The sequence below is a fragment of the Uranotaenia lowii genome, chromosome 3, assembly GCF_029784155.1.
Source record: "Uranotaenia lowii strain MFRU-FL chromosome 3, ASM2978415v1, whole genome shotgun sequence".
Classification (NCBI taxonomy): domain Eukaryota; kingdom Metazoa; phylum Arthropoda; class Insecta; order Diptera; family Culicidae; genus Uranotaenia; species Uranotaenia lowii.
In genome coordinates, this window is record NC_073693.1 from 200,525,488 (window position 1) to 200,552,749 (window position 27,262).

Here is a 27,262-nt window from a genome sequence, read left to right on the forward strand (position 1 = left end):
GAGGAATGTTGGATCGAGATTTTTATTTCAACATACATCCGAGATATCGAGATTGGCCCACAATACCCCACTCTCCTCTAATCTTATAATTCAACCGAAAGTTCTAGGTACTGCACGGTTTCAAAAAATTTCAAATGCCTTTCGGATTGCATAAACAAAACTGTGTTGTCTATATTCACTGGAATTGTATTTTGAAACATTCATTTTATATCCGATCAGCTCCCCTTCACACACCAACGAATTGAAATGCACATGAAACTAGATACTGTTCTTTAAATTCAACAGTAAAAATGAAAATCTATTTGAATAAGAAATATAAAGACATGTATCTTTAAGCCTAGCCTATCTGTCTGGATACCCACTCCATCGACCGCGCTTGCTCATCTATAGATGATGTTTGATGTTTAGTTGCATCAAACTCGCATGCTTCATACTCCGATTTTTTGTTTGTCTTTCAATTTACCTTTTCAAATATCAGTTGTTGGAGAAAATCTTATACTTATAGTTAAGGATCCACGCTATGCTAGAAAATACGATTGCAGCCGTTGCAAATATTACACCACGGATTTTCCAGTGTTGGTTACTGTCCTGTAGGACAGCCATGATTTTCAATGTCTGCTCTTCAGTGTCCTGAAGTGTACCTAGAAAATATAAGAGAATACATTTTTGAGTGAGTAGATCAGGTGTTAAAAGAAAAAAGTTGGGATGTACCTGAGTTTTCTATAACAAAGTGTGACTGGTTACACTTTTGCTCCAACGGCATTTGTTGTTTGATTCGTTTTTTGGCATCGGCTTCTGAAAGATGATTCCTATCCATAAGTCTTGTGAGTTGAATGTCCTCCTCACTGCAAGGGAAAATATTTTCAGTTCCCAATCCCATATTGCATAGATTGCCAAAACTCACCATGTGACAGTGATTATTTTATGCATTAAATTAATCATAAGACCCGTCTCGAAGAGCAACGGCAGATCGAGCACCACAAAGTTGTGGCCTAGAAAGAAGCATTTCAGCACTTCTTTGTAAACGATTCGATGGATTTCAGGATGCGTGATTTCGTTTAGCAATTTCCGTTTCTCCACGTTATCAAAAATCAGCTTTCCTAGCGCTTCTCGATTGAGTTCGCCATTTTCCGCATTGAACACACCTTCGCCAAATGCGGCCTTGATTTTGTGCCAGGCGGGTTTTCCGGGTTCGACAACTGTCAATAATCATAATACCTATTAGTTAATTAAATATTTACGTTTACATGTGCTCCTATTTTAACTAAGCTAGAGTAAATACCTATTTTAAGCATAAAAGATAAACATATTAAATTCAATCGCTTAAATGATTATGATTTTTGTTAAATTTACTTGCACAACATGAATTTTGTGACAAAAATGGTTTCCGGACGATCATTTTTTTCCAGCATACATATCTTGACATTTTCTTTTATTGATATACCTACATGTCTTAGACATGATGTCTAATTACAAAAAAAAGAAATGTTGGGTTTGTTTTGATATTAACCAAAACCGAATTTTAAATTCAATTTATTCTTAACCAAATAATTGTGATCTTGTACCTAATTGTAATGATGGAATTTATCATTTTAATATTTAATAGGAGAAAGAAAATCATCAAGTCAATCAAATCACATCGAGCGATCTTTGTTTTTTTTATTGTTACTGCACAACACACTTCAAAATGTTATGCAACAACAACCAATAGCACTAAAACCAAAATGAAACAATTTATCTAAATCAAACACTCTCCTTGATGGCCTACTCATAATGTCCTCGAAATATCCAAGGGTTAATTAGCAATTCAAATCATCTATTTCGCACTTTATATCAGTGCGTGAAGCGAATTGTATGATAGCGTAGGAAGAACAAAATATTTCGAGAATATCAGCACCAATCCTGAAGCAAAAAAATGACCACAAATGTAAAATAGAAAATCTTACCCAGCCTAGCGATAGCATCGGCATCGATGACTGGAATTCCATTCTCGCGGAAAACCTTGGACACGGTACTCTTTCCGGTCGCGATGCCACCGGTTAAACCGACGAGGAACATTTCCAATTGCGTTTAATGAGCGGCCAAAAGAAAAAAAAAACCTTTAGAAGTGGGGGCCTTGATAGGTGGATTTTAATTCTAGTAGTTTTTTCTCTCTTTCTAGCACAATGAAGAGAATGAACACTGATTCGCTAGCTATTTTTCCAATGCTTCTGAACGAACGTAGCTTTGAAACTGCACGAGTTAAAAATGTTACTGGTATAAACTTTAAAAGCCAATATTAAAACTGATTAACGCTTGGTAGCAAGTGGCCGATGATTCTTTGATTTTACTTAAGCATTCAGGCGAACCACCATGCAGCTACACAAACGAATTCAAAATGCATGAAAATATTTTCCTTTTCAAACCTTTTTTTTTTTTTCGTTTTTTTAATTTTGGCACGGACCATGGGTGTTCCATAAAGCCAATGGTGTTGAGTTTTATGTCGATTGACAATAATTATTATACGTTACGCGGTCAAAATATCATTTGAGTGAAGTTTAGTAAACAATCATATTAAAATCTTAACTTTACAGGTTCAAACATTTATCTTAACTTCATCCAAATAATCTGCGAAGAGTTTATACTCACTATATTGTTTTCTTTCTAACATTTTTAGGAAGCTATTTTTATTTTCAAGAAAATGGTAGACTGTACGGTGAGTGGTGAACTTTGTGCAATCAAAAAGGAGATGATCGAGGTCTTCGATCACCCCACAGTGGTCGCACAGGTTGGAGCTAATTAGACCCCAGTTTTGGAGACGATCCTTTGTTGCAGTATGGAATGTTCTTATCCTTGATATTTGTACTGTCGTGTTGGTGTTGAAAAACATATTATGAAACCATGGTTTGGTATGAATGTTAGGCATAATTGTGAAGTGTTTTATTCCTTTTTCTTGGGATATTATTTTGTAATTCTTATTCCATTCGTTAATTATTTCGTTTTTTTGTGTTAAAAGCGCATCTCCTAAGGTAAGACCGAAGGGTTCAACATAATTTTTCATTTTAGCCATTTTGGCAGCAATGTCAGCTCTATCATTCCCTAAGATGTTAGAATGTCCAGGAATCCATTGTATTGCTACTTTCTGAAAACTTGCATTTGCTGTGAAGTTGTTTATTTCATTTATGATGTAATTGTCAGTTTTATTGTTTTCCAACAGCTCACAACTACTTTTTGAGTCTGTGAGAATACAGACGTTACTTAATTTTTTATTATCCGCATATTTAATTGCTTCTAGAATGGCTAGTAGCTCGGCATTTGTTATAGTGAAATTTGGGTTGAGTTTAAAACTTTTAGAGATCTTTTCGTAATCATCGTAAAAACCGTAACCCGTATGTTCTTCGGTTTTTCAAACCTTCTTTATTGACGCTTTTGACATTTCATTCAAGGAAGAGATGCCCAATGAAATTTATTATGCCATATTCGTTTTCATCTGGTGGAAAGATGGTTGTGCACCAACTGCTGTCATCTTCATATAAAAAAAACGCTTTGACAGCACTTGGTGCACTACCGGTGCACCACCAAGATGAAAACAAATATGGCATTAGTTTTCGACATCACACTGAACCAAATCGGCAATAAAATAATGTAAAGGGTCTAGCGTTAGCGAGAACGAGAAAAACCAGAAAAACGTGTTTAAAATTTCGAAACATCTACAAATCCTATTTAAAAAATCGACCACTTTTTGGTCAAGAATATAAAAAATGTGCATTATATTCACTTATTGTTTGTTGGTTATCAAAACTTTAACTTTTTTCACTAAATTTAAGATATTATCAAGTTCCGCCCTTTTTTGTTTTCGGTTCCGCAGTTACACCTGCATGCAAGTTTTGCCCAATTCATATAGGTCGTTTTTATTTTGGTTTTGAAGTTTCGCCCTTTGATCCTACACGAAAAAACTAATAAGGCCACTTTGTTGCACACGGTCAACTCAGTTACGCCTATTGGCCCTACGCAAATTGAAAAATTAATACCATTTTGAATAGGCGTAACTCACGTTCCAACGAAAAGACAACAACAGGAAGTTTCTCCCAATTGAATTTTATTTTATTTTTTTTTTTTTTTGAAAGTTGTAAGTGATTTTAAAATGAAACCGCTGAGTTTTTGAGTTAAAGTGCAACCGCTTACATCCCGAATGAACTCGATTTGTTTATATTTGGTAGTTTCGCCTTTTTGAAATGTTGCGTTAGAATTTTATTTCGTCGGGATTTGCAGTGCTTCAACTGACAGTGAATAAATAATTTTTGCTTTCGTCATTCATTCCACACTCATTTAATCCACAAAGTCGTGACAGTAAACAAACGACTCAATCAGTTCGATTGGATTTTTCATGATCGCATTTTGCTATGGGTGAATGAAAAAATGGGTAAAATTTCCCGAGAAAGCTGGGTGAAAAAAATTCACCTCGCTTCTGGGTAAATTGTACCTTTTTTTATTTTCCGTGTTTTTTTTGTGTCAGGAACAGCGTGGCCAGATCAACAGATTTTGAGCACTTGTACCGATCGGTGCTCAACGAAATAAACGGATTTTTTTACATTTCGCACGGATTTTCCACGGACTATTGAAAAAAATGTACGGATAAATTCAAACTGACGACCATTTTTTCCGTTTTTCGTCGAATGTACAGATTTGGGCGGCTTATACAATCTGACAACTTTGGTCGGAAAAAGGAGAAAAAGAGTCAAAAATCAACAGCAACAGAACCTGCTAAATGTCACGTATACACATCTATGGACTTGTTTCATTTAATTCCGTGATATCATTTTGATACGTTTGATAAAAGTAGTGGCTGTTATTGAATGTGCCTATTCTAAAGATTACATCAGTAAAGAATAAGTTTTATATGTGTGTAATTAGAAATACTAGTTGTAAATATTATAATTGCAATATGGTCTTCCGAGTGTTTCGAACAAACATTCGAATCCTTAACTGGTTAGCAGACAAACGAGGAAAACGAATCCTAGGGTAAAAATACTCAAGTCACTCCGATTAGCAAATGATTTTTTTTTTCTCGTTATCAGTGCCGTTGGAACCGTAATTGCAGGTGGAACAATAGCTACCTACTTCCAGCATAATGAGGCTCACATGGCTCGTAATTTGCAAAGTTCGAGATTCATGGCCGAACCTATCAATGCCAAAAGATCCATGTTGGGGTCAAACGATATGAAAGTACGAATGGAACTGCTCATTCTGAAAATACAAGCTGATTTTTGTCACGCCCTTGAAAATGAGGAAAACTTCGGGAAAAAGTTTATAGTAGACCGATGGGAACGGAAAGAGGGTGGTGGAGGTATAACCTGTGTCCTCCAAGATGGGGATGTATTTGAAAAGGCCGGTGTCAACATTTCTGTTGTGCACGGCAAATTACCTCCAGGTGCAATCCAACAAATGCGTTCAAGGGGTAAAAAGCTGGCTGATGGAGAGTTGCCATTCTTTGCCGCTGGAGTCAGTGCGGTAATTCATCCGCGAAATCCATTGGTTCCGACCATCCATTTCAATTACCGCTACTTTGAGGTAACCGATTCCGAAGGAAACAAACAGTGGTGGTTTGGAGGAGGGACTGATTTGACCCCTTACTATCTCAATGAAGAAGATGCAATTCATTTCCATCGAACGCTCAAGGAAGCGTGTGACGAACACGATGAAACCTATTATCCCAAGTTTAAAGAATGGTGTGACAAATATTTCTTTATTCCCCATCGCAACGAGTCACGCGGGATTGGCGGTATCTTCTTTGACGATCTAGACATGCCCGATCAGGAAAGCGCATTTAATTTTGTTTCCAGCTGTGCGCATTCGGTCGTGCCGTCATATTTGCCCTTGGTTAGAAAGCATAAAAATGCCGACTATGGCGACCGTGAACGTCAATGGCAACTTCTAAGAAGAGGTCGTTACGTGGAATTCAATCTTATCTATGATCGAGGAACTAAATTCGGCCTGTATACTCCAGGAGCACGTTACGAAAGTATTTTGATGTCGTTGCCTCTCATTGCGGTAAGTTTGAAGTTACTCATTTCGTTTAGTCTAAGTGAGCGCTCTTCAAAATTTCTGACAATTAAGATTCATTGAAGCATAAGGAATATAAATATAATCTCTAATTTACAGCGCTGGGAGTACATGCACCAACCGAATCCGGAAAGTAGGGAAGGTGAAATTATCAGCGTTCTAAAAAGTCCAAGAGACTGGCTCCAGTTGGTTAAAAAACAATGAAACGCATTTATTACCGTTCGTATTTTCATACAAATCTTTCTAATAAAAGTTTCACTTTAGAAGGTTCATTGCTAGCTGTTCTGCCTCTGTGAGTGTTATATCACCAATAGTCTCTGCAAGTTTCCGCTTTTTCGATGAGACCTTTTTAGGAACAGGTTTTTCCTCCGGTTCAGAATTTCCTTCTTTCTGATCTACGTAAACTTTGTCTGGATCTGGCAACCAGCTTAAGTCCACACTGTCCTCTTCATCGCTACCAAAGTCATCTACTTCATCATCATCATCTGCCTTGCGTTTCAGTTTTTCCTTCCTCGCTATTCTCTTAGCCTTATGAAGGTTCTTGTAACGCTCTTTATCGGCCACATCCTCTTCTCGTAGTTTTGCGCGCGCCTTTTCAATGTCGTAAACTTCTTCGTCATCGTTTTCGTTCAAAATGTCTCCACTTTCATCAAATGTGATTTTCTTGTTCGTTACCAATGATTTTTTCAAAAGTTTAATCTTGGTAATTTTTTTTTTAGATGTAACAGATTCTTTTTCATTTTCAACCTGAACATCTTCAGCAATAGCCCTTCCGGACTTCTTAACCGAGAACAATTCGCTGTCGCTGACTTCTTCTTCCTCATCATCGACTGTCACCTTTAGACTGACATCCACATTCTTCTTTTTTACGCTCATTTTATTCAAAAATCTAACACGAGGTGTAACCAACAATCCCAACGATTTTGCAAAACCATCTAAGTTGAGCTGACTGACATCAAATATGGTTTTGTCCTTCATAAGTGCCACTGACTTTATGTAGGCAACGAATGCTCGCTTAGCTGTTTCCTTCAATTCCGGAGATTGTGCTAAAAAAGACTGTATTTTCACCAGCGGTGAAAATAATTGCTTCTGGTCAACGTTGATTTTATTGATGGGTACTTTGGTTTTCTCGAGCAACTTCACAACTCCGTCTTCTTCCTGGGGCAACAGCACTAGCAAACATTCGCCACTAGTGTTTAATCGAGCTGTTCGGCCAGCTCGGTGAATATATTGGGCTGCATCCTCTGGACAATCCAGCTGAACGACCCAGTTCACTTTAGGAAAGTCTAGACCACGCGATGCTACATCCGTTGCCAGCAAACAAACATTACTTCGAGAGCAGAACTCGGCATAGATTTTATTTCGCTTCTCCTGGTTCATCCCACCGTAGAGTGGAAGCAATAGAATACTGGGGCGAAGTTTTCGAAAAATTTCATAGAAATATTTCACCTGTAATTTTTAAGTTTTTTTTAGATTAGCGAAACTATACCTAATGATAAAAGTTATAACTTATTATCTTACCTGTTTGCATGTTGCGAAAAACACCATTATCTTCTGCTTGGGGTGAGCCTTTAGAAACGACCATAACATAGTCAACTTATCTTCTAGCTCAACAACAACGTAGTTTTGTTGCAACCGGTTGGGCGTTGTGTATTCCTCCTTCTCATGGGGCGCAATGTATAGCGGATTTTTTAAATTCAATCTAGCCAGATCCTTGACCGATTTAGTCTGCGTTGCTGAAAACAGCAGGGTCTGCCTTTCTTTCGGTAAATTTTCAATTATGGCATTCATGGCAGATTCGAACCCCATATCAAGGCACCGATCAGCTTCGTCCAAAACGAGGATCTTGAGATTGGTGCAATCAAACAGCGGATTTTGGTCCATATGTTGTAGCAGTCGTCCAGGTGTACAAATTATGATGTTGAGTTGATGAAGTCGGGATTTCTCGAACTTTAAATTTTGACCACCGATGATCAGTCCCGTAGTAAAATCATGGTCTTTCCCTATTTTAGCAACGGTTTCAAATATCTGCAGTGCAAGTTCACGAGTCGGTGTAATAATTAGAGCACCTAGCCCATCCATTCTGGTCCATCGTTCAAGGTAGAGCTTCTCGAATACAGGAATAAGAAACGCCAACGTTTTACCACTTCCTGTTTTTGCCGCGGCCAGAATATCTTTACCCTGTAGTGCCGGCAAAATTGATTCGCGCTGGATTGCAGTAGGATTTTTGTATTGACCCTTTGCTAATCCTCGAGATGTCTTTTTCGAAAGAGGAAAATCACTGAACTTACTCGATGAGTCGATTGTTATCGAGAAGTATTGGTCCCGCAACCGACTTATTTCCTGCTCTTCTTCCTTAACGGAAAACCTAAATTGGTTCCCTTTGGGTTTGCCTCTAGATTTAAACTCGAACTTTTTCTTTGTAGATTGACCATTTATATGCTGGGGATACTTTTTGTTACTTCTGAAATTAGCCATCTTTTTAAATCGTATAAATGGATCACTGTTTACATTTGAGTTTGAGAAACAGAAGCACGTGCGAATCGATGAAATTGTAAACAATGTGCGATGTTTTTACGAATTCATCGCACGCGGAAAACTCATGGTCCACACGCTCCTTTTTTTAAACTCAAAATTAAGTAGTTTTGGTTCAAAACAGCACTTCAGTGGCAGCCGGCAGCCCTCAACTTTGAGTTTGACTGGGCAATCGCAATTCGCAAAAGGGGAGAGGGGGGTGGTCTATTCTTGGGTCTTATTTATACAAGAATTGAACCAAAGAAATTAGATCCGATCCAATGAAAAAACTGTCAACTGCACTCGTGTTCCATTAACTGTCAAACGGTTTATAGAATTATAACTGTTTCAAATTGGATCCAAATCCCATCCGTTTTGGATCAATCCTTATACCAGCTCTAAAAAAAATTGAGTTGAAACTGGTATAATGGATAGATCACCAGTGTGGTTGCCCGGGTCGGAATTTGGGTCTAAACCGGTTCTTTGGACCACGGACCTCTTATAGAGCATCTTTATCCATGGTCCATTCTTGGGTAGAATTTATACAAGAATTGAACCAAAGTCGTTAGATCCAATCCAGTGAAAAAAACTGGCAACCCCATTCGTGCTCCATTAACTGTCAAACAGTTTGAAACTGCGTCAAATTGGATCCAAATCTCATCAGTTTTGGATCAATCCTTATATCAGTTCAAAAAAAAGTTGGGTTGAAACTGGTATAATGGATCATCAGTGCGGTTGCTCGGGTTGGAATTTGAGTCTAAACCGACTGTTTGGACCACGGATACAGGTGCTCCTAATTTTTGCGATTGTCCAGTCATACTCAAAGTTGAGGGCTGCCACTGAAGTGCTGTTTTGAAACAAAACTACTTAATTTTGAGGAGCGTGCGAATGTTTACGTTATTGGCAGTGTTGAAAGATTACACACGGACAAAACAAAACTACCCACTGGACTACTCACTACTGGGTTGTTTTACATTAAGCCCAAAGTACGTAGTTTCGGGTGAGTAGTTTTGATGTACTTTGAGGTTTTCATCGAAGTACCCACTGGCTGGGTAGCATTTTTTCCTGCATTGTCAGACATTTTGTTATGAGCGAATATTCGCGTTTTTCATTTTAGGCCAGTTTCCTCGGAAAGAAGAACCTCTCAAGTTTCTGGTAAGTTGTTTTGTTCATTTTTCATAAAAAACAACTAATTTAAATAAACAAACATCTTTTATTTCACAGGTGCTAAAGCAGTTTTCCGGCTTGGTTATTTTGAGCCAGCATAAAACTTTTTCATAGGTGGTAGGTAAGTGCCCTACCAGTCACCTGAAGTAGCATCTCTCAATGTATTTCCTGGATCAGATGACTCCGGCGGAAAAGAACGAGACAAGCAACAGAACATGCAAAGCGGGCAAAGACGAGTCCGGAAGGCGCAAGATGTAGGTTGGTTTCGCTTCCGGCGAAACATTCGCAAGAATGCTTCTGGTGAGTTGTTTTACTTTTGATTCCAATAGAGTTATGAATCCATTGATTGGAATCTTGATTTCTACTTTTCAGCCATTGACCGGAGCTTGAGCCACAGCAACGACGGATGGCACAAGATGGTCCGGAGAATAAGGCCTATTCCAGTGCTTCGACTTAACCTAAAATTTACTACCTCCCGATGGCAGCAGCTAGCAGTTCAGTAACAGCAGCAACATAAGTTGGAACAAGGTCGGCTCGGGCTTACGATGGGAAAGTTGCAGCGCTCACCAACAAGAATCATCCAACACAGCAGGCTGGGAGGATTGCGGCGGAAGACCAGCCGTCCAAACAGATGCAGCAACACAGCATAAACAGATCAATGGAAACAACGACACATGGAAGGGACCGATCTCATCGACCGGAAAAGGAGGGCAGTGGCATCACAGGGGGACATCCGCCTAGCCCTAGCCATCAACAAAGTGGATGCAATTCTATCCATATCCGGCACGAGTTTGTGAATCAAATCCCAAACCCGCTGCTCTATCAATGATCGGTATTATTGAAGTTTTATGTACTCGTCAATGTGAAAAAATGAATAAATTCACTATAAAAATTACCAAACCTGGCTTTAAAATGAGGGTCCATGCATTAGAAGCATGAGAAATGTCACAAACAGCATTAAAACATCGATCCGACGTATTTTTATTCATTTTCCCATAAATTAATGAAGTAAGTCATTATTTTCACCCACTGGGACCTTAAAGTACAACACGCAGAAAAAAGATTTTTTATTTCAAAGGAAAGTGCAGCAAAAACAAAGGATTTTTTCCTTTGATTTTGGGATAAATAAAAATTCCATTGGTTCAAGGACATTTTCCTTTGTTTCAAAGAATTTTTCTTTTGAAAAATCTTTGAGTCAAAATCTTAATGCTTTGAAACAAAAAACAGTTTCATTTGATGCAAAGTCTTTTTCGTTTGCTACAATGTAATTTAGATTTAGATTTAAAAGGATTGGTTCATTGAACTATTTCCTATTATTCCAATTGGAAGAAATAATTTCTGTTGTTCAGAAGTTCCAATTATGAATTTTGAACAATAAAAAGAAACAATTTACATCTTAAATTCATTTTTATTACAAACTTAACACAAACACTGGTTCACTATAATGGAATTAACCGGTCCTAAATTTTGGCCTGAGGGCATTCTTCTTGGACCGCTCAATAAACTTCCGGAAGCAACTCCGGTCATCCAACTGGTGATTGCCGCTGAAGATCGGCCCGAAGATAATCAGACCGCTGGATTTTGGGCGGAATCAGCCGTGGTCCTGTAACAATGCAAAAGTTTATATAAAATCTTAAATATTCACTTTTTGACTAATGGATTAACACGCACTTACCATGGTATGCATTCCTCATCCTGAATCCTCCTAAATAGCTATCTCTGATTCACTTTTGTTTGTTTTGATTTTTAACACGACCGGCCAAACTTTATTCGAAATTCGGTACTTGCTCAATCCAAATTATCTTCTAAGTTTGAAGTTTTAACTTAAAGAAATTATTCCTTTCTGTTGAAAACATTTTTCTTTGGTTGAATGAAAATTTACTTTGTTTCAAAAGACATATGCAATTGAAAAAATGTCTTTTGAATCAAAGAATTTGTTTAAAATCAAATTCCAAAATTATTCAGTTCAAAAAATTAATTCTTTCTTTCAAAAATTATTCATTTGAATCAGAACGAGAATTCATTGATTCAAAGAAAACAGGAGTTTGATTCAAAAAACTGAGTGTTTTGAATCAAAGTCAGTTTTGTTTTGTTTCAAAATCCAAGTTTTCTCTGCGTGAACTACCTACTTTTAGGTTGTTGTGTTTTAACCTACTAGTAAGTTCCTGCACTGAAGTGGCGATTTACGTCAAAAGTACCTAGAGTGGGTAGTTTTTTTTTGTCCGTGCAGAAGCTTTTTCAGTGCTGCCAAATCGGTGAGAAATTCAGTCTGCCGCACTTTTACTGTATATGGGCTTTAGTGTGGACCATGATGGCTCTAGATATGGTGGTCTCTCTTTGGCAAAAAGTAGACGAGGGTTGGAGGCGGAGGAGGAGCCGAAATTTGACAGCTGGCTGTTCGGCTGGCTGCTGGCTGGCTGGGATGCCAGGTGCTCTGATTTTTTGTAAAACACGAAGTTTTGCCAATCATCAAAATATTGCTTAGACAAAGATTTCGCCTTGATTTTTGCAAATATAATTCATAGAATCGAAACAAAATCTTCCGGCTGAGCTCCGGGCTGGTAAGCAAAGCTGGAAGAAGTTGGACCTATAAACGACGGTGCCAGCTTTGTCGGTAGCGGTTAATAACATTAATTTTGCATTACTTATGATAAATTTATGCTTATTCAACACTTTTTTCTTTCAAGAGCTATCTAGAAGCAGCAGAAAGTCATCGAATCGGATGGTAACATAGCGAGGCGTTACATTCCATCGTCCGAGAAGCGGCTGGCCCTCCTGCAGGAACATCCGATCTTCATCGAGATGAAAAAGCTGCTTCAGGAGGACTCGATCTTCATCGAGATGAAAAAGCTGCTTCAGGAGGACCCCGTCTGTTGCCATCGCTGCTCCAGAAGATCCAATCGAGTAATCCGGATCTGATGGGTAGCATTTCGAATCATAAAATCGTACATGAAAATGATCAATAGCAGAATTTAGAGCATTCCTTTAGCAGAACCGATTTACGTTTATTTTCATCCAACTTGTTTCGATTAAAGGGAAACAAAATAGCTCTTTGGATAAGGTAAAAAGAATATAAGGAGCAAACATCCGGTTTAGGGTTTTAGTTGTTTGTTCCACCCTTTAAGATCCTTTCTATCATAACGGTCAAAAAAAGTTTTTCTTTTTCGGAACATACGGATAGACCGAACTGTATTGTAATTTTATTGAAAAAAAGTGTTTAGAATACAAATTAATTCATTGAATATACTCATATCATTGCTTTTTTCCGAAAACTCAATTTAAATATAATAAAATAAACTAAACCCCAGTACGGTTTTAAATCTTTTTAACTTTCCTTTACGATTGGCTTCTGCACATATACACACTTTTTTCCCATCTGATTTTTTATCACTAACACCTGGCATCCCTTGACCCCTTTTTTCGTAAACACTACAGCCGGCTGTCAAAACTTTTTTCAATATGGCGGAATGGCGATTTGGCATCTGAGATCACCATATCTAGAGCCATCATGGTGTGGACTATATGTGAAAGGCAGAGAACCTTGTAGGTTTCTAATAACCTTGCTCCATTTGTTACATTTGACGCATTCGCCCTTTTCAAAATTTACTACCGATTTTCTTTTGATCGCTGTTTTGGTTTTATTCGTTTTATTCGGTTATTCATTGTAATTGTAATTGTTGATTTATTTACAGTATATTGCCACTGGATCAATATGGCAAATAATCAGACTATGCGGAGCTGTGCCGTGTGTTTGCAATCATTTTCGCCGGAATATAAAAGGCCCGAAAAAGGACATGGCGTCACAATTCAGCAGATGTGGAATATTTTCAAACTTCCCGAGGTAGGAAAAACTTATCAAACACTAGTCTGTGCACTAAACATTCATTGACGTTTCCAGGATTGCACATTCACAGAAAGCTTATGTGTAACGTGCCTTCGACATCTGGAAAATGCTTTCCATTTTTACCTACGTGTAGTTGAAACACTGCAATCATTAAAATATAGAGATCAACAACATATAACCATAGGGTTACACAAGAAAAGAGCAGGGGAATTCTTAGCCCCGAACAATGTCGATTCATTGACACATGTCAGTTTTCAACACCTAGATCATACCTACGAAAAACGACAGCAACCCCGTTGTGCGGAATGCTTCAAGTATTTCAAAACTCTCAGAGGGCTACATCAACATATGACTTACCGCCACTCTTGGGAAGAATCTAACCATGTTACATGTAAACTATGTCAACAAACATTCCAGACCGAAGCTCATTTGAAGAACCACCAGAAATATCATCTGGATTTTCTGTGCCAATTCTGTGATAGAGGTTGGATCAACGAACAGAAACTTATTGAACACGTCAGAAGCGAACATTCCGATCGATTATTTCGTTGTAATCACTGTTCAAGAAAAGAACGTTTAAGAAAACTGCTAAACAGACATTTAAAAACTGCGCACAATGTTGCTGGTTTGGAGCTATATTGTGGCCATTGCAGTTGCGAGACTTCGTTTGTTGATCTTATAGATCTTAACGAACACATAATGCAACATCATAAGGACTGTGAAGCAACTGATAACCCTTACGAAGAATTGTTGAACGATTCATTTTTGATAAAAGACATTGGGCTTCCTTTGGAGGTCGATCATGACAAGTTGAAGCATGACGAAAAGCAAGAAGATTTTTTGAAACATTTTAGCTTGAGGAGAATTCAGCTGACAGAAAGTATCTACAAGGGAACTTGCCTTGATGCCAATAAAATGATTTTGGAAGAATTTCTTGATGAAGCCTTTGAAAACGATCAAATATGGACTAAGTATATTGAAGGTGGAGAGGAATATTTGATTGATAACTGCGATTTCTATCTGGAAAGTGCTAACGTGAATAATTCGAAACGATATAAATGCACCAAATGTGAACTCGGTTTCGAAAAACAGATGAATCTCACTATTCATCTATCAGAAGTTCATGATCTGCCATGTCTCATTTGCAACGATTGTGGAGCAAGTTTTAACAGAACGCAACAATATAGGTCTCATCGCAGCGAACATCTAAAAGATAATACCAGGTTTCGTGAGAATTTAATTCCGGAAACCGAGATAGCACTATCAATTGTTCAACCGGAAACCAAAACCTACATGGTCCACGACACAGATCAAAGTCTTTTATTTGTTTGCAAATCGTGCAAAAGATCTTTTGTAAAGAAATGCAACTTCGAAAAACATGATTGTAAGCATAACTCAACTGTTTCTTGTACCAGCAATGACATACAACCGGTTACTCAACTTGTCCAAGACAGCCTGTTTTGTACGTTATGCGATAAGAAATTCACTTCTATTTCCGGCTTGAAATACCACCTTAAAAGACATGCAAACATAAAAGCATTCCCCTGTTTTTACTGCAGCAAAAAGTTTACCGCAAATTGCAATCTAAATGCACATGTGCGGAATGTTCATAGCACAATGAAAGCCCACGGTTGTCCGGAGTGTGATCAACGGTTTGCATGTAAGGATCATCTTACGAAGCACATACGCGCTAAACATCGCCAGGAACGATCGTTCGGCTGCCCAGAATGTCCAAAGCGATATTTTCAAAAGTCACATCTAAACGATCACATTGCAGCAAGCCACAGTCCCTATAGAACTTTTGTTTGCGATTTCTGTAACGTTCCATACAGTTGTCGAGGATCGTTAAGGCGGCATCTCTCCAAAAGCCACAAATCGATGTAAGACAATATATTAAATGATTTACCAAAGAACATCGTTATCACGAAAAAGAAGTGAATATATCATAGCCTTTTGTAGATTTAATAAAAACTCCTTTTTGTTTCCGTCAGTCAGGCAAATTCTTATAATTTTCATTAGACACGCCTTTTAGATTTTTTTCATAAGCGTCTTTAGGTCTTTGAAAAATGAAGACTCGCATGAGAAATCGCTTTTGTAGGTGATTTATGATACACTGCAAAACTTTAACTATATTGACACCAATGACAAAACGTTGATAAAGTGTCACAAAAAAATAAAAAAAAAATAAAGAGTTCACTAACAAACACACTTCAATTCAAACTTACCATGTAGAAGAATAAAATGAATAACTCCACAACTTCGGTTAAATTTTGACTGATGGAATGAATGTGCATAACATGTTCATCATCTTTGCACAATCCCGTTTCTTCTATTTTTCTTAGGAACTTCTTATGGAAATTGAAAGAATTTCATAAGACTCTCATGAAAAATAATTTAACACTCCAAAAGGCGCTTCATAAGACGTATCTTATGAAAATATAGTAAGAATTTGCCTGAGTGTTAAGTTAGAAAAGTTACATTGAAACCCGTATGTGTATTGGGTAAGTTACTCGAAAATAGTATAACCATCTTTTGTTCGAACCAAATTAGTTCCATTTTCTTTCATCAATGAAGATAATGTGTAATAAAAACTGCACTCAGAGGAAATCTTATTATAATTTTCATAAGATACATCTTATGAACCACTTTTTTGCGTCCAAACTAATCAGCATCAGCATCAGTTTTTTTTTTCATCATCTAACAGTACGAAGCAATCGCCAGTTCATAGTTATTATAGTTTTCCTTCAATGTTAAATGTATCGAAGAGGCTTTTCGTGGGCGATGCCACATGAATAAAAATGATGGCTACAAAGGATTATGGCAAGACACACCCACACTTCCCCAAACCAGCGTGTACTCACCGCATTTTCGCCGAATGGATCCCACTGTACGGCACCTCGCCTGCCCGGCATGCGTCCGCCGCCTTTCGACCGAGCGCCGATCGGGTGGCACCTCGTGCTTCTTCCGCTATTCGGCCGCCCTACGCCTGGGGCCGATTGGTGGCGCTGTCGCTGCTGGTCGGCCGCCCTACGCCTGGGGCCGATTGGTGGCGCTGTTGCTGCTGGTCGGCCGCCCTACGCCTGGGGCCGATTGGTGGCGCTGTTGCTGCTGGTCGGCCGCCCTACGCCTGGGGCCGATTGGTGGCGCTGTTGCTGCTGGTCGGCCGCCCTACGCCTGGGGCCGATTGGTGGCGCTGTTGCTGCTGGTCGGCCGCCCTACGCCTGGGGCCGATTGGTGGCGCTGTTGCTGCTGCTTTCCCTTGTGGACCCTCTCTGCCGGAAGACCTCCACTTTTCTTCACGGCAGAGTCCCGGGGCCTCCGAGTTTTGTTGTGCTGCTCGGCGATTCGGAGTGCCGATTGGCAGCACTGCGGGAACTGTGGCCCTACGCCTGTGGCGCCTCCTGGGGTCTACCAGGGGGCTGCTGGTCTTGGTTGATTCGTGCCTCCGTCCTACACTTGTGGCGCCTCCTGGGGTCTACCAGGGGGCTGCTGATTTTCTTCGGCTCGCCCGAAATTGCCGCACCGGAAGGCAGTTGAGGTGAGGGGGGAAAAAAGAGCCCTGAGGAAGCAGAAAGGAAACGCTTAAAATGCTGGCTTACGGGTCTAGTGCGAACGACTTACGCAGCGTGGTTGTGCGGCTCTTTTTGTTTTTTCCTGTCCACCTCTTCTGGCCGGCTTGTCTCGTCGATAGGTTTCTTTTTCTTTTCTTCGGCCAAATCTATTGAAGGTGTACCTTCCGGCTCGTCTGGCACGCGCTCTGGAGTGGATTTCTGCTTTTTCCGGCAAATCCGCGAACGCAACCCCACTTCCCGATTTTTTTAGCGGCACTTTTTCCGTCTGTTCACGACGGTGCTAGGAACGAAATGGCGGATCTGTTCCGCGTGGCCCGTTTGACAGCTCTTGTTGCACGCTGCGTTTCCTTTCCTCATTTTTGGGTGCTCTTGACATAAAATTTCACGCTTGGCGTATTTTAACCAATTTTGGTTTAATAATAACAACACGCTGATTTTTCTCTATATGGGGATGGGTTTTTATGTGTTAGTTTGCCAATCGCTCGTATCGTGAAATATTTTTAGGACTAATAACTTAGCTATAAGCTTAAATGCAACACAACATTGCTGCTTTGGTAGAATTTTTCATGGATCATGACAAGGATCCATGAAAAATTCATAATCACGCCACTAGGAGTTCGAAGGAGATATGAAAATCGACGGCTGTGTCGAGAAAACCTCGTACTGATGTCACCCTGCAGTGGTGAGTTTCTTCAAAACTAAAGACAATAAACTATATCTCTACGCCAACGAATCTTGGCAGAATCCAACAAAATTTAAGCCAACAAGTTATGGCAAATGTGTCGATCATTACCAGTATATCTGGCAGAAAGAAACTCCTTCGAATCCTTAAAACAATCTACTTAATAACATCCACCTCAGCAGCATACGAAAATCCAAAATCAAATGGTTATTGATAGAGATAATAACCTAGATCTTACAAATAGAACTTAACAAACGAAATTTAGGTGGGAGCTTAACTGGTTTATACTAAAAGCAACAGAAGTCTAAGGAAAAGAGGGATTTAATCCTCTTAATTACCAAGGGCCCGGAATAGAGGTTATACCGCGCCTCCAGATCGCGTTCCTTTTGATATTTCCTTGGCAACCCCCTTGACAACTGTGCATGATCCATTATGTATCATTTTGTGAGGTTGGTGATTTGTGGTCAAGTCTGAATCGGACAGTTGAACTGTCGACACCATTTCAGGCGAGGGTAATTTGTGGTTCCGCTGCGCGTATTTTGGGGTGTGGACCATGGTAGATGGTGTTCTCATAGCTTGTGGTTTTGACAAAGTTGGTAGATAACTTTTGAGAATTTCGTCTTGATCGGGAGGTCGTAATCGGAAGTTGACATGGTTGGTTGAAGATATTCTTAATCGGGAAGTCTTAATCGGGAGTTGACATGGTTGGTTGAAGATAGTCTTGATCGGGAAGTCTTAATCGGGAGTTGTCATGGTTGATTGAAGATGGTCTTGATCTGGTAGTCTTGATCGGGTAGTCTTGATCGGGTAGTCTTAATCGGGAGTTCCTTGTGGATGTACTTGTTCGGTTTTCTTATTTCTGGGAAGCCTGGTCAGCTATGGTCCTCCGGACTAGGAGAAAGTCAGCAGGAATCTTGCAACCTCTTTCAAGTTACCCTGGGCGTTGTCCTGATTCGTCCTGTTGATTCTGTGCTGAATAAGCAGGGTTCGTGTTTGTGGGACAAAATCGGATATTGCTGCTGCTGCGAATGAGCTCCCTCAGACGGGCCCTTCTTCCGGAGTCGTCGCGCAAAGCAGATGGTTGTGGTGCTGACGATGAACGTGTTTTTTGCATCGGTGATGCTTTTGTTGGCAACCTTGGGTAGCGGACATAGCTAAACTTTTTGCTGTACTCACGAGGGGGTAAATAAGAGATATTGCTCGCTGCGTTTTCCAGATGCACGATTTTTCCCGATCGGCCTAACGGTGTTTCCTGCGCTGTTGCGCTTGGTTGACAGGCTTTGGCTGTGGTCATAGCTGAATCATTTGCGTGTGGCTTTCGATAGTTAGCGAGAGAAAGTCGATATGGTAGTAGCGGCCGTCATGATGTCTACTCCTCACAACTTCTTCGCATAACTGTGTTCTCTGGTGCTGAATCCTCTTATTGATGTCCTGACAATCCTTTCAATTGCAGCGACGTGGTGTTTGGAGCTGCTGTACTTGACTTTCCGAACATTCCAATATCCCGAACCTGGATGGGTTCTCTGCGATGGTGTGTAGCGCCTGGCTACGGTGGCTCACCAGTACTACTATCCCCAGCGCTGCTACGCTGCTTCAGATAACAGGATTGCATTCTGGACAATGAGTGGCGGCAATCCCACGCAAGGTTGCCAGCCCTCTCCAAATTCTGACGAACTTCCTGGCAGAGTTCTCAGAGTCCATTCAGCCGACGCTGGTCCCGCGCAAGGCCGTTGTCTCCTTCATAAAGGCCTACTTCGTGGTGTTCGTCGATGTCCTAGTGACGAATTAGCATCCGCTGTGTTCCGTTGAGTAGTTCGAATGGAAGAGTTCTGCATAATTTACTCCGAGTTGTTGGGGCGAGGTTTCAAAGATGATGTTGGTCCTTCAGCCTTCTCCATTTCGTGTTTTGTGCTCCGAGTGAGCTTGTGGTCAGCGTTGTTGCTTACATAGCTTGAATGCTTGCCAGGAATACAGACGACGTTGGGCAAGTGCTCTGGAGTACCAGTCGAGGGCGTCTTCAAGCAACAGGTGCTTGATAGAAGCCAGAAGTGTCTGATCGTCGATTCCCTCTGATCTGGCAAACGTCTCCACCCGGTCCAAGAAAATGTTGAGGGACGTGGTGTCCTTTTCGCCTCGGAACTTGAAAGGCCAATTGTGAATCGCCTTCTGCATCCGCCTGTCGTAGTTGCTACCACTCCGGTTTGTAAAGCTGTCGTTCAACTGCTGCTGCCTCCTTTGTCGTTGTTGAATGTCGAACCGCAGTTCGTCCAGAACGTTCACAGCAGCCAGACCAGCCGAACTACCCGACCTCCGGATGATTACTTCCTCCAAGTCCCTCTGTCCTTGTCTGCCTTCTTGGAATGGAAGAGAAGACGGCTCGACATCCGCTTCTTGCATCCGTGCTCGTGCTCCTTCATCATTTCCGACTGCTTGTGGCCTCGGTGGAATCGTCAACGCATCGCAGGCATCCCTACTGCTACTGTTCTCTGCCTGGATGGTTGGGACACTAGTTGAAAGGCTAGTGTTTTCTGTTTCACTTAACACCATATTGACTGCACTGTTCACGCACTCTATCTGAGCTAGCAGCGTCTCTACAAGCTCGCACACGACCCTACGCGTTTCCTCTAAACTCGCGACCACTGGAATCAGTGATAATCTTTGCCGGTAATGAAGCAATCTCGATTTCGCGCAAGCCATTTGATCGGCATTTCTATTCTGCGTGGCTAAATCAACATGATTTCTCAATTCTACCACTGCCCTCTGGCAGACCTCGATGTTCAACTCCGGCGACATTACGTGTTCTGAATTAACATAGATGGTGTCTCTAAGGGTGTCCTCTTGGACAAGAGCTTTTAACTTGACAACCCTAGCTCTTCTAGAGCATGGGGCTAGATTTGAAACATGGCGCAAGGCCAATTCATATTCCATCTCCTCATCATTAAGATGATACAAATCAATTTGTTTATTCATCATTCTATTTTAGGTTTATTAGGATCAAAAAACCAGACAAATGTGGACTTACAGATTACAAAATTACGATACGATACAAAAATTGAGCGATAATAATAATAACATAACAGTAGGTTTAACTAAATTACTGTTACAATCAAAAACATACTAATATCATCACAAATACAAATGATATTTTATTTTTCCCGAACAAAACTTAAGCGGTTCGTTTTTGTTGGGCGCCATTTATCGAAGAGGCTTTTCGTGGGCGATGCCACATGAATAAAAATGATGGCTACAAAGGATTATGGCAAGACACACCCACACTTCCCCAAACCAGCGTGTACTCACCGCATTTTCGCCGAATGGATCCCACTGTACGGCACCTCGCCTGCCCGGCATGCGTCCGCCGCCTTTCGACCGAGCGCCGATCGGGTGGCACCTCGTGCTTCTTCCGCTATTCGGCCGCCCTACGCCTGGGGCCGATTGGTGGCGCTGTCGCTGCTGGTCGGCCGCCCTACGCCTGGGGCCGATTGGTGGCGCTGTTGCTGCTGGTCGGCCGCCCTACGCCTGGGGCCGATTGGTGGCGCTGTTGCTGCTGGTCGGCCGCCCTACGCCTGGGGCCGATTGGTGGCGCTGTTGCTGCTGGTCGGCCGCCCTACGCCTGGGGCCGATTGGTGGCGCTGTTGCTGCTGGTCGGCCGCCCTACGCCTGGGGCCGATTGGTGGCGCTGTTGCTGCTGCTTTCCCTTGTGGACCCTCTCTGCCGGAAGACCTCCACTTTTCTTCACGGCAGAGTCCCGGGGCCTCCGAGTTTTGTTGTGCTGCTCGGCGATTCGGAGTGCCGATTGGCAGCACTGCGGGAACTGTGGCCCTACGCCTGTGGCGCCTCCTGGGGTCTACCAGGGGGCTGCTGGTCTTGGTTGATTCGTGCCTCCGTCCTACACTTGTGGCGCCTCCTGGGGTCTACCAGGGGGCTGCTGATTTTCTTCGGCTCGCCCGAAATTGCCGCACCGGAAGGCAGTTGAGGTGAGGGGGGAAAAAAGAGCCCTGAGGAAGCAGAAAGGAAACGCTTAAAATGCTGGCTTACGGGTCTAGTGCGAACGACTTACGCAGCGTGGTTGTGCGGCTCTTTTTGTTTTTTCCTGTCCACCTCTTCTGGCCGGCTTGTCTCGTCGATAGGTTTCTTTTTCTTTTCTTCGGCCAAATCTATTGAAGGTGTACCTTCCGGCTCGTCTGGCACGCGCTCTGGAGTGGATTTCTGCTTTTTCCGGCAAATCCGCGAACGCAACCCCACTTCCCGATTTTTTTTAGCGGCACTTTTTCCGTCTGTTCACGACGGTGCTAGGAACGAAATGGCGGATCTGTTCCGCGTGGCCCGTTTGACAGCTCTTGTTGCACGCTGCGTTTCCTTTCCTCATTTTTGGGTGCTCTTGACATAAAATTTCACGCTTGGCGTATTTTAACCAATTTTGGTTTAATAATAACAACACGCTGATTTTTCTCTATATGGGGATGGGTTTTTATGTGTTAGTTTGCCAATCGCTCGTATCGTGAAATATTTTTAGGACTAATAACTTAGCTATAAGCTTAAATGCAACAAATGTTATTGTTATCTCCGGAATGGTAAGTTCGATTTGATGTTTTTGGTGTGAACGTTGAATATATTAGTAAAATAAAAAAACATTATTTGTTTACTTTTCAGCAAGCTGATCGGCAAAAAACGAAAGGTCGAAGATTTAGACGCACTTTTTCTCCGCCATTTGTAAAGTGTAGACGCGTGTTTTCCTGCTCAGCAGAATACTTTTGATTATAATTTCAAAATTTGGTGTCAAATAAAGATTCCCAATTCGCTCTGCGATCACTAAGTGCAAATCTAGTATTTGAAGAAAGTTTATTTCACCAACCAAGTTGGAAATAGCCAGATTTTAGTGTTCGTTCTTTAATACCATACTCTCCGCCGCCATATTGGCGAGTGGAAAAAATGGAACAAGAAAGTATGAATACAGACCCCCCGGATATTTCCGATGGAGAAACAGCTTCTAGTACACTCAGAAATAAATGAAATACAGAAATAATTTTTATCTAAATATTCAGTGATTTCTAGATGATAAATTACTCCAGTCATTAAAAAGTAACTGCCGCGATAATTATTTTTTATGCATTGGAAACATTTCACTTTGAGAAATCATCCGGTGCATAAATTTTATTACCGAAACATTTCAGCTGTCATTTTCTTCTTCTTTTGGGCAGGTGTTTCCTTTTGTTCCCTTTTTGATTTTGGACTTATTGTAGCATTCGGTTAGTGTTTTAACACATCCAGTGCTATTTTTACTGCGATATTTTAGAAAATTTATGTGTTTTGCCTTTTGTATTTGTGCACAGCGGTCATGGATTGTGTGAAGAGTCAGCTTGCAAGCGCTGTAACTCAGCAACTACGAGGTAAGTCAAGTTATGACAACATTATAAGTTTCATTAAATTAAAAAAATTGCCTTAAAGTAAACATTGCCAGTTCTGCTAGTTATAGCTTTAATTCGTAGTAAAGCCAGATTCCGTTTTCAAATTCAATTCAAAAGTTTACGTTTCGTGGAGGTAGATCAAAATTATATAACCACACCACCTCACCACCCATCTGAATCATATTTCAGAATACGTTAATGCATCTTTAGTAAAATGATGAATTTTCTTCTTGTAAAACATTTAGTAATAGATGGGATTCTTTTTCGTGATAGGTCAGTTAATTAATACAAATGTGATGAATTGAAAACGATGATGTTCCACATTATTTAAAATAAAAATCTTGATTTTGTATATTTTCAGAAACCGGAGTCGACACGATAGAGGTATTTCTTCTTCTCACTGAAGACGATGTTCTGAAGAAGCTTGGGTTGAAATTTTTTTTTTTATTTTTAAGTGAAAACTTTGTTTTGTTTTTATGTGAAGCTTCAAATAAAGAATATTTTAAAACTTTTCATCCCTTTATTTTTATTAATTCTGAAAAAATTTCATAAATTTTCATTATGGTGCAATGATTATTCATATAACTGCTATAACCGCCGTTTAATTATTTTTACGACCACCAGATGTCACTGTTGTCCATCTCTCAATGCATAAATTTTAATCGCAGAAATATTTCTCAGTGAGAAATATCCCAGTAATTACACCATGAGAAATATTCTTGTGCGTAAAGAGGGAGAAACGTGAAAATACCTAAAAAATAATTGTTTGATATTTTATTTATTTCTGAGTGTACGGAGACCAGCAAGGATACCCAGCAGAAAAAAGTTCCCCCACCACCTCAGAACTTTGACTACCGCGCCGACGACCCAGCCCCATATAGAGTGTACATCGAATTGAACAAAGGAAAGGAAAAATTCATCAACCGAATTGGTGTAGGACGAATGCTCAAAAGGATCTTTGGAACTGAGAACTGTATCACCGAAATAAAAAGCACCGGCAGAACTAAAGTGATGGTTTACTTCAACAGCCACATTGCGGCTAACCGAGTGATCCTCAGCGAACTCCCAGCTTCATATGGATACAACGCATATGTACCGCGCCACCTAGTGTCGGTCACAGGAGTGATCACTGATGTCCCAATTGATGTGAGTATCCAAGAAATACATCAGGAGGAATTGTACACACCGGTACCGATTATGAGTGTATACCGTCTCAACCGCTTCGTCGACAAAAAACCCGTTCCCACCACAACCGTGAGTATTACCTTTCGTACCAATAAACTCCCTACTTCTGTGAAACTCTATTCATGTATGATGACAGTTAAGCCATATGTCCGTAGAGCGTTATTGTGTCTCAACTGCTTGAGATACAATCACAAAGCAGCTGATTGTAGAAGTTCGCAACGTTGTTTACGTTGTGGAATGCAACACGAAAACAGTATCGACTTTGAACAGTGTAAGTTGGAGAAAAAGTGTGTATATTGCAAGGCAAATCACGGTACGGACGACATAAATTGTTCCGAACGTGTGAGGCAAAATGCGATCAAAACAGCTATGGCGAAAAATGGGCTTTCATACCACGAAGCTAAAGACAAATTTTCCATCGGCACATCTAATCAGTTTGATGCCCTGTCACAGTTTGCCGACGAACCAACACCAGCAGTAAGTTTTGCAAACATCTTGAAAAGGAACAACGAACCTAAACCCAGCCAAACAATAAGACGCAGACCTGTTAGCCCGCAACCCAGCACATCAACAGGTGAAATTTCCAGGAAGAGACCAAAATCAACCAGCGATCCCGAAATTACCGGCACGGCGCTCAACAACCCATTTAACACGTTCGTCGCCCAAAAAAAATCTCAGAGCATGAAAGTAAAGCGAGAGAGCTTCAGATTTACAACGCGTGGCAGAACTGAGCGGCAACCTTGCTTAAGAGAGCCGTCACCCATATATGGGTGACGTGGCGACGATCGTGTTAAGGTAAGCGAAGCCGAAAGGTGGAAACAAAAGTTCGCAGAAATTGACAAAAACAATAAAGCAGCTAACAACACAGCGATTACCCTAGCCGTGCAAGAGGCCTTAATTCAGTACTACACTGAAGTACTAGAAGAGTGTAGTCTAAAAGGCAAAGTTAGAGAAAATTTCATCGAAAAAAGTAAGAAATTCATAGGCTTTGATACCATACATAAAACAAAATAAATAGTACAAATAAACATACAGACATCAATAACTATTTACATTCCTAACCCTCCTCATAAATCAAAATGGAGAGTTTGAAAATTTTACAAAGTAACATACAAAGCATCTCGAAACACAGACAAGAATTACAGCGTACATTGATGTCGCAATCTTACTCATTGGCCATCCTTAGTGAAACATGGACCAAAGAAGAATTAGAAGCAACAAACATGTACCACATCAGTGGTTTCCATAAAATCTTACAATCTCGTAATGATGGGTATGGGGGTGCTGCCATCTATATCCGCAATAATCTCGGTTTTAAAAGAATACCATATTCAACAACGTGTGATACAATCCAGTGCGTAGCGACCAAAATATTGTCCAACAATATAGTGGTCATTTCAATCTACATCAGTCCTTCCACAAGTTGTGGCGATATACAAAAAGAGCTAGAAAATATCACCAAAGAATTTTCCCATTTTCCCAAACTAATTATAGGCGGGGACGTCAATAGCCACCATACGACATGGGGCAATAATAACTCGGATAGAAAAGGCTCAGCCATTTTTCAAATTTTGAACGGTTCCAATTTGATTATATTGAATGACGGCAGCCCTACGTACAGACCGCTGGAATTGAATAAAAGCCCATCGGCAATAGATATTACTGCCATAACTAACGAATTATATCTTGACGTAACTTGGAAGGTGCTAGACGAAACAGTCGGTAGCCACCACTCGCTCATCCATATAGAAATTAAAACAAACAAACCACAAAAACAGAAATACACCTACAAAAAAGTTCAAATACTCAAAGAGATAAACCAACTATCAGTCCATCAAATTTCAGATTCCGGTGAACTCACCAAACAGTTCAACCAAATCATTAAAAGCAACAGAGTTCGAAACAGATTTGAACCCAAATACTGGTGGGATGATGCAGTAGAGGAAGCGTGGTTAGAAAAACAACAAGCACAAAGTAGATTCAACAAATTATCTAACTTAAACAATCTATTAGACCTTAAAAAACAGACTGCTATCTTCCAGCGGTTAAAGAAAGAACGAATGAAATCAAACTTAAAAAAGTTCTCAGAAGAAATAAACCCTCCTCAAACAAGTTCATCTCAACTATGGCAAAAAATACGTGCACGCTAACTTTTGGCTACCCCTTAACGAATACTTTTGACCCGTTATTCGATAAGACTGGGAGAACTCCTTTTTCGGGATAAAGCCGTTGTACCCTTTAAGGGGTACTCACCTTGATAACGCTTGTAGCGGATGAAAATTACCCCTTATTTGAAACGCTTGCAATTGGTGGAGGTTCGAGTATTTACTAAAAGGAATTTTGTTCGCTAGAAAGAAATAGAACCAACAAAATATTTTTTATTTTGGTTTATTGGAATGCTAAAGATTAGAATCTATTAAAACTATCACATTTTACGACACTATTTTTTAAATTTTTTCATGTTGATATTCTTTTCGGGGATGGTACTGAGATTCGTTGGTTGTCCGCTTATTTCTTTGGGCAAATCCTAAAACAAAATCGAACTTTAGATTATGAAAATAAAATAAATATACATAACTTACCAGCTTTTTCTTATCCACAGCTGAATCCTTTGTGTCGTCGAAATCCATCTGGTGCACCACGAAGTTATCTAAATGAAAACCAGTTCTGATTAATATAAGAAGTTTAATATGAAATAAAAACCTTACCGCAATTTCTCTCCATAATCACATCGACGGACAAAGAAAAGTATCAACTAGTTGAAACTTCGCAAGTTTCAAAATTACCCTTTTTAAGCGGACTTTCCTTTTCCGAAATAAGGGGTAATATTGACCCGATAAAAAGACCC

General features: G+C 40.4%; 4 protein-coding genes across 4 annotated transcripts; 2 read left to right on the forward strand and 2 right to left on the reverse strand.

Annotated features, from left to right (window-relative positions):
- Positions 1–165: 165 nt before the first annotated feature.
- LOC129758609 (dephospho-CoA kinase domain-containing protein) lies at positions 166–3,523 on the reverse strand. Its single transcript, XM_055756154.1, has 4 exons — positions 1,947–3,523; positions 905–1,199; positions 712–845; positions 166–641 (listed from the first exon to the last, which is right to left on the reverse strand). The coding sequence occupies exons 1-4, from the start codon at positions 2,056–2,058 to the stop codon at positions 475–477; spliced, it is 708 nt and encodes a 235-aa protein (XP_055612129.1). The 5' UTR covers positions 2,059–3,523; the 3' UTR covers positions 166–474.
- Positions 3,524–4,535: 1,012 nt separating this feature from the next.
- LOC129758608 (oxygen-dependent coproporphyrinogen-III oxidase) lies at positions 4,536–6,314 on the forward strand. The gene is made up of 3 exons (XM_055756153.1): positions 4,536–5,001; positions 5,058–6,030; positions 6,142–6,314. The coding sequence occupies exons 1-3, from the start codon at positions 4,880–4,882 to the stop codon at positions 6,244–6,246; spliced, it is 1,200 nt and encodes a 399-aa protein (XP_055612128.1). The 5' UTR covers positions 4,536–4,879; the 3' UTR covers positions 6,247–6,314.
- Positions 6,229–20,783, reverse strand: LOC129758605 (probable ATP-dependent RNA helicase DDX10). Its single transcript, XM_055756151.1, has 3 exons — positions 17,189–20,783; positions 7,564–17,126; positions 6,229–7,491 (listed from the first exon to the last, which is right to left on the reverse strand). The coding sequence occupies exons 2-3, from the start codon at positions 8,518–8,520 to the stop codon at positions 6,298–6,300; spliced, it is 2,151 nt and encodes a 716-aa protein (XP_055612126.1). The 5' UTR covers positions 8,521–17,126; positions 17,189–20,783; the 3' UTR covers positions 6,229–6,297.
- Positions 13,329–15,480, forward strand: LOC129758607 (zinc finger protein 425-like). Its single transcript, XM_055756152.1, has 2 exons — positions 13,329–13,564; positions 13,622–15,480. The coding sequence occupies exons 1-2, from the start codon at positions 13,436–13,438 to the stop codon at positions 15,449–15,451; spliced, it is 1,959 nt and encodes a 652-aa protein (XP_055612127.1). The 5' UTR covers positions 13,329–13,435; the 3' UTR covers positions 15,452–15,480.
- Positions 20,784–27,262: the final 6,479 nt, after the last annotated feature.